We start from the raw sequence: 16192 nt of genomic DNA on the forward strand, positions 1-16192 counted from the left end.
ATTAAACACGTTCTTTTGATATACCACACCAGAAGTTCTCAGTCCTTTAAACAGTTCCAAGTGGACAATGGTTTTGCTTTATGGACAGTATCCACGACAGGAAAACGCAAGCCAAAGGAAGGCAACCCAAATATTGGGGCTTAATGACAGGCTTCGAACACGCCAGTATTTTATCCCGACAGTTGCCATGACGATTGCTGGGAATCGGGAGAAATTGTGTCATTTTCCATGGTCCCAAGGTACAGCTTCCCTAAGAGATGTGTATCATTCAACAATTAGTTCCACACGCTGTCAATAAATAGTCTCAAAGGTAGTAATTTTTCCTCTTTCCCAGGATGGTATATGTGTCTCGTATTGTCAAATTACTTTGAATAAATTACACTTTTTCCGCAAGCTTTTATACGAATTGGCTAGTTAAATATCTCGGCAAAAATCATTGAACTTACACTTCTTCTGTTTTGGTAAAAGCCAAATCATATTGAAGCAGCCGTGTGGAAAATGGTTTTGTTTCCTTTTGGTGATTGCACCCATGGAAAAGAATGGTGGTAATTCAAAATGATATGCCTTCATTAACTGTCCCATTCATCACGTTTGTTTACCGATTCCATGCTTCACCAAGAGCTCCGATAAAAATCAGAACTGTCTGGCGGGGAGTAATTCCATTTAGTTGAAGAAGGTGAGGCTTCTCCTCATACACAAACCAGAGCCATGACATGGATGCATCGTGCACCGTATCGCCCCAGCTCCGCGCGGCGTGCATACAGACTATTGTTTATCAAGCAGGGCAAATTTGTTCTCCCATTTGCAGGATTAATAGATAGAAAATGGAAGAGAAACAGCATTTTTGTGACAATTAAGTGTATTGTGTTCGGTCTCGTCATGGAAAAGGCATTGTTATCAGATAGGACGGATCAAGTTTGGCAACCCAATGGAAAAAAACAAATAAACTTGGCAACGTGGTAATATTGCACTAAGGTGCAGTCTCAAGCCTAACCAGTTTAAACATGGGGTAATTAGGTTTAATTGTGGTATGGTAATGAAATAGAGAAGTAAATCTCTGAGAATTGCTGCCATATTTAATGTTATTAATGAATATTTCACCGAGAACACAATCATTTAGCTGAGAATCGCGTCTGCTTTATGGTCACTTGTCTGTTTGAGGTGACCATGAGGACGAGCACCACTCACTTCTTGTTTTTTACTGGGAAGTATTGCTAAAAGCGGCGTAAACCCAAACTCTGTCAGTTTACTGGGAAGTCTTCTTGTGAATAATTCATGAGCTTATTGTATGGACAGGATCGAGAAATATGATAGATTCCTGAACAAGAAATGTCAAATGATTTGACCTTACTTTTAGCTTTTAAGATGTCGGAAAAGGTCATTTACAGCCCAAGGATTGGGGGGGAGGAGAAGATAAAAACACCAGATGGTAGAAATGGGTTCATTTATCAGAAAGGTTACAGTGATACAGTACTGTAGTGTCTGAGTATGGCTGCCTTACTGTAGGGTAATGGACACCACTTTGTCTCAAGATGGTGTCACATGTTTGGAGGTATTACTATCAATGGATAACATTGGTAGCTTGGGGTAAATAGGTCTGGGGTCACTGCTGCCTTACTGTCACATGTTATATGTAGGGACCAATGGTGCAATATAATGTCTGCAGAGAGTAGTCAAAGGTGTGGGTTATTTGGGGACTAGCCTCATGGGTAGGGTGATTGCCATTTTGGCAAAACAAGGTTTGATGCTCAGTGCTTAGTGCTCATTTGTCAAACCTCCTCTTGTATCTGACAAATTCCTTTTGTATCTGACAGTACCAGATAATAAGCAGCTATGCCTAGAGATCCCATGGCTATGCTGACTGATGTTGTGCCCATTTCAGGGCCAGTCTGTCAGAGCCTTATGTTTCCTCTATGTGAGTGAGTGAGTTGGGATTAGTGCTGGTTTGACAGTATTCCAGTTATATCATGGCATGTCGGCTCATGTCGGTGGGGTGGAAAACCTGGAAGTGATTCTCATATGTTAACTGAGGCAGTGTGGTAGCCGAGTGGTTAAGGTGTTTGCTCGTCACACTGAAGACCTGGGTTCGATTTCCCAGATGGATACAATGTGCGAAGCCCATTTCTGGCGCCCGAACCGTGATATTGCTGGAATTTTGCTAAATGTGGCACAAAACCCAGCTCACTCACTCACTCACTCAGATGTTTACCGCTTTGGTGAGAGCATAGGTATGATGGTGACAAAGTGGAAGTCATCTTCCTACATCCTGTGTCACTTCAGGATTTCCTTGCCATGCTGATGACCCTTGAAATAACTGAAACACCATTTCAAGAGGCGATGAGCCCAACTTCGTCACTCACCCTCGTACAGTCAAGATGAGTGAATTGTGTTTATCACCTCTTCAAACTCATTCTCATGTACTCTGAAATTATTTAACTCTGAAGCAGTGGATTACACTCCCCGACCTCTGTGAACAGTTCCTTCCAGTATGTTGTGATGGAAGCAACCCTTTAGCCTTTCACAAACAGACAAATGGAATCAGTGTTTGTCTGTACCATCATTCTTACCCCCAACACTGACACATTTCATTTAAAATATATCCACAAATCTCATCAGAAGGAAGTCTCTTCCGTGTGCTTCAATTTAATGGGGATAGTTCCTATAAAGCCTTAATTCTAAGTCAGTGTTTAATCAAGACGACACAGCCTTGCCTGAAGGGGCAGCTTTTTGCCGTATCACACGTGTCCCTGAAACAGACAAGCAAACTGGCGATATTTTATGGAAAATTTCAACTTCACAAAGCCGTAGTAATTGTCACACCTTGGAGAAAACTGAAAAAGCTGAGCTGATGGGGACATACTTGGGCAGTGTGGAATCCTTGCCGTTAGCGGAGTGACAACAGTTGTCTCCGTTCTGCCGCGATCCCCTGCTGCTTACGAGATTGCTTCACATCTTCACGTCTGTTCTAGCCCATCTTTGAGCTCTGCGAAGACAGTTGTGAAAAACATGTGTTGATCAATACAACCTGCAATTTAAACTCTGAACATTGCTTTCCTGTATGTGTTAGGATGTTCTTGTGAAGATACCCAAGACCAGGCTTTCTGTGCCGTTCCATGTAAATTAGCGAGCAAAAAAAATGAGTTCATTACTGTTTTCTTTGCTCTTTTATTGATTTTTGGGAGGAAGGTGTAGTTTTTTTTCTGTCACCAGGACAAGAGTGTCGCGCGATTTATGCAGTTTCACAGGGACAGAAACATGCCTGTTGCGTTTGTATTAAATAAACGTCAGCAATGAATTTCATTTACGTGAGCCAGTTGTGTTCAGAAAATTATTCTTAGAGCCATTTTCTGATTACTTTGTCGAAAAACGCAGCCTGATTTCATCCATTCCTATTAACTTTTTCCTGCTTTTTTCTCCCTCTTCGACATGATTTATTGCCACAAAGTGATTGGAATAAAGTAGCACTTCATAACTTTGAATCCATCTTTTTTTCAGGATGCAGAAAACGCAATCGCCAATATGAACGGGCAGTGGTTAGGTTCCCGGCCAATCAGAACCAACTGGGCTACACGAAAACCTCCTGCCCCAAGTCAGAAAGAAAACAGATGGTCGTCAGGTGAGATGGTGAAATTTTTCCAAAATCATAAAAAACCTAATCAAACACTACTTCTTGTCATTGCTCTGACTCCAGGGAAGGTTCAGTTTGACGTCTGCTGTCTCAGGATAAAAAATGCTTCAAAAACATTGCATTTACTCCTCCTGACTAAAGGTTACAGTTTTAATTATGATCCCCTCAACAGGAGCTACTTCATTGAAGGATATTTTGAAGTGGGTTCCTTCAGAATGAAAAAACGAAAACACTTGTTGCTTGCAGACAAACAGTAAAAAGTTATTGAAAATTATCTGTGTATTACTTTTTGATGGGTCTCAAGAGGCCAGTATAAAAGCCAAGAAGAGTTTAGCTTGAAGGGAATTAACCGTACTGCATGTTTTTCTTGTTGCCAGACAGCCCTCATGGCATAGTGAATAGTGTGTCTGTTTATATGTGGAAGGTCAGTGGTTCGAACCCTGGCTGCTTCATCCCAAAAGACGTTAATAGATTGTACTTGTAACCATTAAGTGATGTCGGAATTGAGGGACTGGTCGGCCACGAGTCAGAATTTGTGTTGAAGGAGGGTATCCCTGTTAAACATTAGCATGGTATCTTGGTGGGCTAGCATTATAAAATCAGTATTAGTCCACAGGCAGGTATACATACTCGCTTACATTCATGTGATCTGGCTCATAAAGTGTCGTATGTACTTTGCTAGTGTGGTCCAAACTCTTTGTCACTGTTTTGTCTGGTAGACATCAATTATTGAATCTCGTAACTCTTAGACCCTATTCAGCACCCTGAGACGAGGGCAGACAGTCTGATTTAACCGACACGTTTATTACATAATAAATTAGTAAAGATCAGCTGTATTGATTGCATTTTAAATTTATAACTTCACACACAAAATTCTTAGAATTTGACAGCAGAGTCAATATCCTGATACTCACAAGTGTAGGAAATTCGGCAACAAAGGGTATTGATGCAAACTGGAGTGACCATGTTTGTAATGAGACATTGTCAGGAATTGGAGTTTGAAGAGGTAGGTAAATATGAACATGTCATACCTCTGTTGTCCGTCTGCACCAGGAGACATTGAAGAGCCAGTCAGACGCCATTTAATTACCGCGAGAATTAATAACTTATTATGCTAATGAAGAGCACAGTTGGAAAATATTGTTCAAATATGTACTTGATGAGACTCCTGATGGGAGTGTCATCCAGTTAATCAGGCACTCTTGTGGAAGGACTGAGTGTATGCGAGAAAGACATGGGAATAGATCTCCAAAATGTGCCCTGTATTCCATTAGAGATGATGGAAGTTCCACGTAGACTTTAATTTAATCACTCATTAAGGGCTTGAAAAGGAGAATCAAGGTCAGAATGTCTTCAGGGGAGGGAGGGGAACTCGGATTCGTGGTAGTTCTACATTGTGCAGTTACCTAATGTTAATGATACCTCGAGGGATAGGAGAATTTTGAGGATAGAGTGGGTGTTTCTGTAATGATCAAAAATCATTTCTTGGATTTTTGGAAAAGAGTGCATGATTAGTCAAGTCATAATTAGAGACAGATCGTTCGTTCATCAGGCGATTGATGGATTAGTGTTCAACATATCCCAGAAGATTGTTTCAAATTTGGTAATGATGGAATATTTCTATGAAAGGTGTAAGAAGGTGTCCTCTGTAGCAAGTGGCTGTAAAGTAAACAAAACATGATGGTGTGACACTTAAAAGTAGGAGGAAACAGGAAGTCTGCAACCACAACATGCAATCACAAAACACGGGACAAATATATTTGCAGTTACTGAAACATTAGCAGGTCAAAACGGACATTGGCCATGGTTGGAGACTTGTTTGTAGTGTCTCCAAGTTTGTGGATCTAAGTTCTGGGTTTGTGGGTTCCAACTGACTAGCAATGCAGGATAAATGATTAAAAAAAACGGTTCAGAGACAATTTGGTTAGATATTTAGTTATTTTTTAACTCTTCCATAGTGGGTATTCTCGTAGAATGATTCTGAAGAAACATACAATACATCTGTCAAGTACTTGTGGTGTCTTATTTCAGAACTGTTTGTCAAAACTAGGATGTTTCACAGTAAAAGTGTTGGAAAAATGCACAAAGATAACAATAATTTTATACTACCTTGGGATACATTTTCTCACCCAGATTCGCTAAATTAAAGATGAAAAAAATAAACGGTGATATAGCCACTCTGTAACAATTATACGAGTGTGAATCCTTTCGAGAGTTCCTCATCTTATGAAGTTGTCACGTGTCAAATCACATTTCTCAGACTCTGCACCAAGGTGAGAGAGTGAAACTTGCGAGACTGATCTCGTCACTTTTAACACAAAACAGATTTCCACTTTTTCACTGTAATCCATTCCCGGGTCGACCGATGTTCACCCGTACCGTTCGATAGTCTACTATTAGCATGATCATTTACATGTGTTTATCATAATCACATTTTTATGGGGATTAATGATGCACGTTTATGCCTCATCGGCAATGGATTATTCTCCACCAAGGTGATCAGATGCCATCGCGAGTATGGCATCGGAAAGATGACAGGAAGGAAGGGTTAATGGCTCGACATGGGGCGGCCATCTTCTGGCTTTGCTGGTTCTGGGGATATGGGGAAAATGTCAGAGGTCAAGGGAGGAGGAAAGGTGGCCACATTTGACCACATCTTGCTGAATTGTAAGACGCTAGCTTTGAGACTGTAATGGATCTGAGCAAATGTTAAGGGTGTGTTGCTCTGATGTGAGCTGTTTCCATTACTTCATCAAATATTTGTTTGAGCAGACAGTTTCAGTTTTATTTCGGAAAAATTCTGTTTTCATTGAAGATTTCTTTTTCGGAATTTTTCTGTTTTCATTGAAGATTTCTTTTTCACGGGTCTGGATTTCTTTGTGTCTTCTGATGTTTGCTTCCTTGAAATGTTTTGTTTTGGGTTTTTTCTCAAGATAGTATTGTTGTTTGATAATACCATGGAATCTTTGTAAAGATGTGAAGAAAAACATTAACTTGAGTTTTACTTGATTTTGAAATCCAATATCAGATTCTGAAACTATAATGACAGCACAAGAGAGACGTGAAGTGTTTCTTTAAAGGTCCCTGGCAGGCAAATTGGGATATTTTTTATTGGACAGGTTAAAAAAAAAAATCGCCTTCCTTTCAGAAGTATTTTGCCTTCTCTATTGGCTCAATTATGAGCAAAATATAAGACACCTTTACAGAAGTGTAACATTATTAGAAGACTAATATAATTGTTCCAACCTGAATTCACTGCTTGAATTTCAGTTTTGAAACTAATTTAAATGTTACAGCAATAAAAAATTAACAATAAATCCTACGAGGCATGGGGCAGTGGGGTAGCCTAGTGGTTAAAGCGTTGGCTCGTCACGCCGAAGACCCGGGGTTCGATTCCCCACATGGGCACAATGTGTTAAGCCCATTTGTGGTGTCCCCCGCCGTGATATTGCTGGAATATTGCTAAAAGCGGCGTAAAACTAAACTCAGTCAGTCAGTCAGTCAGTCAGTCCTACGAGGCAACTGACTGGATTGGATGGTCAGATTCGCAGACTTTTGGTGATGATGCCCATGTATCGCAGTTGTATAGATTGATGCCTGAGTACTGAGAGTACCTGGATAAATCTTGATGCAATAACACTAACGTTCTGTTTTTTTTGTTTCCAGATGTAAAACCTCTCTCCTATGATGAAGTGTTCAGCCAATCCAGTGCCACAAACTGTACAGTGTATTGTGGAGGAATTTCAAATGGACTCACAGGTACTGGAACAGTAGCATGACTTTCACATAGACCTGTCAATCTATATAAACAATTACAACAGTTGGGTGGCCCTGTGGTTCAGGTGGATGCTAGTCACACCTGTTTGTAGTGTCACTAAGTTTGCGGATGTATGTTCTGGATATGTGGGTTACAGGGGCTGGCTGGCATTGCATAATGAGTGTGTTGGTTGGCCCTGTGGTTGAGGTGGATGCTTGTCACACCAATGAGTAATGGTCTATTATTTTCTACGAGTCTGATTTGCAGCTTGCCAGTTTCCAGCAAAGAGGAAAGGGAAATACAAAGTCTATGGTATCTTTACTGACGTTGATGACTATCTGTAATTTGATAGTATTGTATTTTTTCAGCTGTACTTTGACTTCCGAGTTATCTGAAAGAGACAAGCAGATATAGAAACCGGATCGATTAATGAGATTTCCTCCATTGGGTTTTGTGGGGATGAGAGTGATTGAGGTCTTGATGAGCTCTGTTTGTGTTTTTGCTAATGTGTGGAGTAAAATCAGTGTTTAGCTTCCTCCTGGGTCGCATTCTTGGAGGGGGTGGTTATTTTCTGTGCAGAGTTGCATCCCTTGGGCATGGCACAAACCTGTCATTGTGGGTTCGAATCCCAGTTTGCCCCCATTATGTGTCTCGGTTTGTCAGCTCAATACCCCTGCCCATTAGCTTCAGCAGTGGTAGATGTCTCTGACCTGCATCGTTTCCCCCACATTTAGCTGACACACCATGATAAAGCTGGAACACCTTTCAAAGCAGTGCTAAACCCAACTCACTCACTCACTTACCCACCCACCTGTGAAGATCCGGGTTAGAACTGGTCTTCAGTAACCCTTGGTTGTCGTAAGAGGTGACTAACGGGATCGGGTGGTCAGGCTCGCTGACTTGCTTGACACATGTCATCATATCCCATTTGCGTAGATTGATGCTCACGCTGTTGATCCCTGGATTGTCTGGTCTGGACTCGATTATTTACAGACTGATGCCATATGCCTGGAATATTGCTGATAGCAGCGTAAAACTAAACTCACTCACACACTCATGGAGATCAATTCTGTGTGTTTCATTATCTGCTGCAGAAATGCTATTAATAGGGTTAGTGGTATGACTAGGAATGTGTGTGTTAAACTACGCGACTTTAAAATTACTAGTCTCGGCACTGTGATCGCTTTGAGAAACAGATCTGTCACTGATCATGAGTCTTGGAAAAACAATATCAGTCTCATCTTTTCCAAACACAGAGTCTTCATTCTTTCAAACTGCACTTAATCAACAGCAGACTGATAAGTTCTTTCAAGCTCTCCTGTTTCACAGACATTACAACCAGTCACGAAAAAAATGTCCAAAGTCAAATTCCAGGCAGACGTGCTAAAAAAAAACACAAGTCGTGATTTATATCTCAGTGGAGATATTGAGCAATTTCCAACAGCCTGATGTAGGCCTAGAAGACTCTGAACAGGGACAGGACCACAAAGTGTACTAACCCTAGTAATGGTAATCTATAAGAAACCACTAAAATTGGACTTATCACTACCGGCTCTTCAGGTACATTTAACATTGCTCAAATTGGCTCTGATTGGTGACTCCATGCTAACTCCAATTCCAGGTTTGGTCTAGTAGACGAGGAGGTCAGGGATGTTCTTGACTCTTGTCTGAAGTCAACTTGACGATTTCATGGATAGCCTTGAATAACATTAAAGTTTAAATGGAGTCTGGGAAGGTCGTAGTGAATGCAGAATCAGACTTTGATATGAGAATTTGACTCGTTGAATGAAAACTGGAACGTTAGAGCGATGTACAGCTGATGTGGACTCCTTTCTTACTTTCATGTCAGTGGACATTTGTTGAAAAGTTTAACGAGCAATTATCCTGAATAGCTTCTTTGGCTAAAACCTTTTAAGGATTGTAGCATTCTTTCAAATCCTAGATTTATCAGAGCAGTGCAGATCCTTAGGGAACAATCAAGTAGCCTTGTGGGTAATGTGTTAGCTTTTAACGCATGAGGCTAAGGTTTAATTCTGCATATGGGGATTCCGGGGCAGAATAGGTCCCTTGTAAGCAATGCTTGTTGAAAGAGGAGACTGAAATGGGACTTTGGTGACCTGACTGATTTAATGCCTACGATGGGAGCTGGAGTCCAGGAGTGACCGGACTTAATGGTTATAATGGATCTGGAGACCAGCTGTGACCTATGACCTGACTGCCTTTGCGGCTATTACAGGATCTGGGGACCAACTGTCACCTGTGACCTGTCTAGTTTAGTCGTTCATCATGGAGGCATTGATCGATATTGACACACATATCTACTATTTTACCTGACTCTTGCAACACTGAACTCATGTGTTTAAGGTACCTACAAAAGTAGTTACAGTGGTCTCGGCAGATTCCTTATTTAGTTGTTTCGAATCTTGATGTTCCGAACTTAGTTGTCTCAAGGATAACTCAAGCTTTGAAACAACAGTGGGGTAGCCTAATAGTTAAAGCTTTCGCTTGTCTGACTTGACATTGCTGGAATATTGCCAAAAGCGGAGTAAAACCACACTCACTCACTTTGAAACAACAGTTTTAGACTATACTTGTAAGGGCGGTGGGGTAGGCTTGTGGTTAAGGCGTTCGCTCGTCACGCCGAAGACCCGGGTTCGATTCCCCGTGTTAAGCCCATTTCTGGTGTCCCCCGCCTTGATATTGCTGGAATATTGCTAAAAGCGGCGTAAAACCAAACTCACTCACTATACTTGTAATGAGCCACAGGTATTGAAAGTTCATCAGCAAGACTGTTGGAAGAGCCATTCCACAAATCACTGTGTGTTTAGTTGGCAAATACCAAATTCACATCACACAGCGTGAACCTACATTGGGTACAAACAGTCACAGTATCCCAGCTATTGATTGATGAAGGCTGTGATGAGGAGGTTGCTTGTAAGTCCATACTGTCATGTCCAGGTCATTCTGGGTAGCCATCAGTACTAGATGCAGATTGAACCACCCTGGGAATATCAAGATATATGAAGCAGAGTCAGATGAGAAATTGGAATTGGCATTACTCTAACACATCATCCTTCATGCAGAAACAAATGTGTCAGATATTTGTAATCCTTTTTCACGGAGCCTTCCTTTCAAACTCTGCAATAAATCATTCTTCCACAAAGATTGAGTCCAGTTGCAGATAAGGTGTCTTTGATAAGTATGGCAGAACAAATTATTTATGAAACAGCTCTTAGCTTTATAAGTGAACCAGATTCATGATTTATCAAGTATTGTTTCTCTGTCAGAGTGTGTTAATGTTGGCTGGACTCCATTATCTGAAATGTGTTAGAGAAAGTGGACGGGGCAGATTTCAAGTGTGAGATTTGTTAGTTATTTTGTTGTGGGTCTCATTCATTTTAGTTCCCATGGGAACTGTGAATTTATTTATCTCTTCTTATTTTCCAGAGGAATTGATGAAGAAGACATTCAGTCCGTATGGGGCTATACAAGAGATCAGGGTGTTTAAAGATAAAGGTTATGCTTTTGTAAGGTGAGCTTCAACTGGTGTTATGACTTGATGTTAAAGAAATTAACACTCTCAACTCAAGCACAGACCTTTTAAGAAATCTGCCATTTTTATGAGTATCTTATATTGGGGCGGTGGGGTAGCCTAATGGTTAAAGCGTTGGCTTGTCACGCCGAAGACCCGGGTTCGAATCCCCACATGGGCACAATGTGTGAAGCCCATTTCTGGTGTCCCCCGCCGTGATGTTGCTGGAATATTGCTAAAAGCGGCGTAAAACCAAACTCACTCAGTCAGTCAGTATGAGTATCTTATCTGTGAATATAGATTTTAGTTCACACTCTAATCTTGTTGTGAATATTCCGAGATGAATAAGCAAACCAAAGTCATGTAAACAATCTTCTCAAAATTTACCCGCGATGAAGAATAAGACCTATATTTGAAATAGGATCAATCTACTTACAGGAAACATATTCTCAACAAAATTGTAAATTCTACTTAGAATGACGGTTTGACGTATGGGCATCGTTATGAGAACAGTTATTCTCAGGTGTTCATCTTAAAAGAAATGCAAACCCAGTCAGTGAAGGCAAAATATAACCAGGTCTTAATATCAAATAATCCATCTGATATAAACGCTATATTATTGCTTGGGTAATATATCTAAACAACCTCATAAATGCTTTGGATTATTTCAAATGTATTATGATCTCAATAAATATATCATCTGCTGATTAAATCTTTAATTAGCAACTAAAAACAAAGTATTAGACTGTTTCTTAATATTGCATTCTAAGCAGAAATTCCATTTCACATTTTTCAATGTATTCAGCCATATATTTATGGTTAGTTTGTTGTTTTCATTGCTTAATGTAGCTGATGACATAAGATATGTCATTCAAAAGACTCACAATACAGAACACTTGGGCATTGAAACACAAGACCATCAGGCGTCCTTATGGCAGCTGTAAATCTAACTCAATAGAGATATATCACAAGCAGAAATTCCAGTGTCATTACGTCCCCAAGAGATGCAAGATCTAAAAATAAATGAATTATGATGTAAAAGCTTTTAGATGAAGAAATATGACTTAAGTTGTACTTAGATATATATTTTTAGATTTTTTAAGATTTTGTTTCTGCGTTTTAAACTTGTTTGATTGCTTGTAATAGTGCATGAAGTTATCAATTCACATAATAGCAATCACTGGATTGTTTGGTCCGGACTTGATTAAAGACAGGTTTCTCATACTACTGAAACTGCTGATGGGGTAGCTTAGTAGCTTAATGGTTAAGGCGTTCACTCGTCACACCAACGATCCAGGTTCGATTCCCCACATGGGTACAATGTGTGAAGCCCATTTCTGGTGTCCCCTGCCATGATATTGCTGGAATATTGCTAAAAGTGGCGTAAAACTAAACTCACTCACTCAATGCTGTGTGCAGCACAATAAAGACTTTATATACATGCAGTTAGTCAAGTGGGTACCGCAGATAGGGTACTACAGGGGTAGAAGTGTTTTGCGACATGTGCGAAGCCCCACATAATTGGAGCAATATATACACTAAATTGTAACAATGTATATAACGACAAAGAAAACTAATGTATTTTGTGTCTATGAGGAGGAGTAACATGTTTTTTTGAAGTATATTGTGGCAGATATGCATTTGAGCAAAGATTTAATTTGTGCGAACCTTTTAAATTTTAGTTTGATAATGAATAGATTACATACTTTCAGACAAAACACATACAGCTAAAAACGTCTTGTAGTTGCCAGAGTTTCTTCATTAAACCCCATTTAATGAATGTTATATTTTGGATGGTGCTGGTTTTGTTTCAACATCCTCATCAAAGTCTGTCTTATCTTTCAGATTTGCTTCTAAAGAAAATGCAACAACTGCAATTGTATCTGTACATGGCACAACAGTGAACGACCAACAGGTGAAGTGCTCCTGGGGGAAAGAGTCGAACGACCCCAGTCAGACAACACAGCAATTGGTAAATGTACGTACAAACTTCACGCTCCTCAACCCACTCTTCAATCCAATTGGCCAATCTCTCTACTGACCCATCCTTGGCTCGCCCACTCAACCACTATGACCCATCCACTTATCCACATATTCACCAACTCTCCCATCCACACATCCACAAACCTCACCCACCCACTAATCCTTCCTTGAAGCCCCACCCTTCCATGCACCAACCAATCCACCCAAACCTCCAACCCATCCCCAAACCTCCAACCCCCATCCATGCACAAACTATCGACACCTTCACACTATTCACCCACCTTCACACCCTTAACTATCCATCCATAAACCTATCCACCTTCACATCAAACTATTCTCAAACTAATCCAATCCATCAACTGTCTATTTTATCCATCTATCCCCCTCATCCTTCCATCCATCCATCCACGCATACATACATGCATACATACATACACACATACATACACATACATACATACACACACACACACACACATACACATACATACATACATACACACATACATTCCATCCATCCATCCATCCAACTATCTATCCCCAAACCCATCCATCCACATTCTGGCAATTGACAAGATGTATCAATTGACAAGGTGTATCAATTGATTAAAGTGTATCAATTGAAAAGGTATCAATTGGTACTAACTGTTGTTACCAAATCTGTTTTTGGGAAATGAACACTCCCATGTGTATTAGTGGAAAAGTGTTTTGCAGTCTCTCAAAACTAGGAAATGAACACTCCCATGTGTTTGGTGCATTATTCCACATTTATGCTACTCAAAAGAAGTTAAGGAACGATTCTTTCATGTCATTATAGTTAATCTTTTATGTCATAACAGATGAACTACAGTATTATGAAAGAATTGTGAGGAATATATGAGCATTTTTATGATATTTACGAACCCCGATATTCTCACCCTATTATTACCAGAGTATATCTGTTCCTATCACATGGCCAGAGAGGTAAACATTCTGCAGAGACTGTCTATTTCTGGTGTTATAACATTGCGTTATCTTCAAACGTCCAAATGTTAACACCAGTTATTGACTCACTGTCTATGTTTGAGGTGAGTATGTAGCCTGAAAGTCACTACAAGATCCATGCCGTCTTTCTTCACGGTCTTGTAATGTGTCCAAATGTATATCGGAAGAATGGAATGGGATTTCCTGAAAGATTGAGTGTTTTATGAAAAAAATTGATCGCCAGGAATGTTGACAAGAGCTTATGTATAGAAGTGTGTGTGGAAAAATTGACGTAATGAAATACTCTTGACATTTCGGTCTGTTGAATGTTTGAATATAACTGACATATGTACGTAATTGAGGTATAAAACTCTAATGTCATTCCGTACAGTTTGTGCTGAAGATATGAATACAGGGATTTTTTAAGTGAAAACATTATTTATAAAAGTCAAATTCTTTTGAATACAGGTATGGTGTATTTGATTCATATGGTAAAACAATGCTCCAGTGTATGTGATAGAGCATGTTCAAAATGTCTGCATTAGAAGCTTTAAATAAGAAATATGGCTGTACGGTGAAGAAATGTCAAGGACTTTGCAAGTTGATAGCACGAGATTCTGTTGAGACTTTGGTTAATGGTTCTTTTACATGCTTGTATAAATTCTGTAGTATTGTTCTGACATGGCAATTTTCCATTGTAATGTATTTGAAGTTTGGTATGATGGAAAGATTATTGTCTTACATTTATTTGAAGCTTGTTTGGTATCATGAAAAGAGTAGCAGGGTTTTACGCGACGTAGAAATTAGTAAGTTGGGCCCCTGCGAACCCTTTATTTGGTTGGTAAAGGTACAACCCTGTGTATTGTCTTTCATGAAGCTTCATGTTGTTTGTTTTGGGTTACTTTCAAGTTTCTAGAAATCTGACTATTTAGATGTATATTCAAGCCCCACTATGACTGACATACTGATATATTTAATATTACTTATTTTTCCTTATCCTGACTCATGCTCTTTTTGCTTGTCTCCTTCCTCTTGCGAACATAGTGGAACACTTGTATCTCCCTAATTGAAGTTCCCTTCAATGTAAAATCACTAATTAGTACACCACGAGTTACCTCCCTTCCACAAGCGCGGGAACGAGGGCGCCACCTCTACCCATGTGCCTCACTCTCTCCTTCTTCGCCCAGTGAGCTGGACGTGAGAGCGCCTGTGTCTCCCGACACACTATATCCTTTGATTATATTTAGTTAGTTACCTCATTATAGAGATCTATAGAGGTTTAGCTAGTATCTTTCAACAATTATATATTGATATTTAGTCGTGTTTCTACTGTTTATGCGGGACGCCGTGCTGCTGTTGCAGTGGATTACGTTGATAAAAATTCTGTACTGTTGCACATTACGTTTTTATTCTGCTGCTGATCGCATTTAATATGCCCTAGCTGTACTGCGCCATGTTTCATGTGATTCGCGTTGCAGTTGCGATACTAATTTATCCAATTCTACCTTTAATAAATAATTACTTTTGCGTTTGAGGCAGCGCAGCAGATAGGAGATAGGTTATGCAGAGTCTAGCATGACTGATACACCTGAACCCTCAGCCAGTCTACTGCTGTTGGTCGACCCCCTCCCGTCTGGTTTTCCGCTAGAATGGTGGAGGCGTGGGGCGTAGTCCGCCCGCCTCAAGAAGCGTCCTGCTTCCCCAGACATCCCTTTCGTCGCACTGAGGGTATTCAGCGAAGTCTACTAGAACTTTCTCAGCCGAGATTGTTCTCATCGCAGATTTGGGCCTGTATGATGATCAGCCGATCATCATTCCTGATGTACATCAAAGAATGACTGATGTCGGCAACAGTGATGTCAGCGCAGATCAACATTCGATGATCTTCCTGAGGGTCCCGGTGCTACCAACACTCAACGCCAGACTTAGCACCCCCAGGGCAGCGCGTCGACCTCTGAGGGAATTCAACGAAGTCTACTAGGACTTTCTCAACCGAGATTGTTCCAGCCGCTGAACTTGGCCTCTCACGATGATCAGCCGATCATCATCCCCGGCGATATGAGACAAGTAGCGACCGGTGACAGCTACAATGACATCAGCAGAGATCGTCATGCAGCCTGATGTCTCTACACTGATGTCAGAGGCGACTTACCTGAGGGCCCTACCACTAACAGCGCAGAGATGGCACCGACTACGCCGTGCAGACCATCCCAGACGAGCTACTACTGCAAATCATGGTCGTGCGTGATGGAGGTCACTACAGACTGGAGAAGCAGCCAGCCCAGAGTCACGAGCCTTCGGCGAAGGCTCCAACTTAACAACACTCTAG

At 40.6% G+C, this 16192-nt stretch overlaps 1 protein-coding gene across 9 annotated transcripts in view; it reads left to right on the top strand.

Moving 5' to 3' along the window:
- Positions 1-16192, top strand: part of LOC124256979 (nucleolysin TIAR-like) — a 223072-nt gene that overhangs the window by 189020 nt on the left and 17860 nt on the right. For all 9 annotated transcript variants that reach the window (XM_046690940.1, XM_046690945.1, XM_046690937.1 and 6 more), the window contains 4 exons: positions 3496-3616; positions 7295-7387; positions 10833-10917; positions 12763-12895. In XM_046690940.1, coding sequence (XP_046546896.1) covers positions 3496-3616; positions 7295-7387; positions 10833-10917; positions 12763-12895 — 432 coding nt within the window. The remainder of the gene's footprint in view (positions 1-3495; positions 3617-7294; positions 7388-10832; positions 10918-12762; positions 12896-16192) is intronic.

This window comes from Haliotis rubra, unplaced genomic scaffold, assembly GCF_003918875.1.
Source record: "Haliotis rubra isolate DU_JTF1 unplaced genomic scaffold, ASM391887v1 Scf646, whole genome shotgun sequence".
Lineage (NCBI taxonomy): Eukaryota > Metazoa > Mollusca > Gastropoda > Lepetellida > Haliotidae > Haliotis > Haliotis rubra.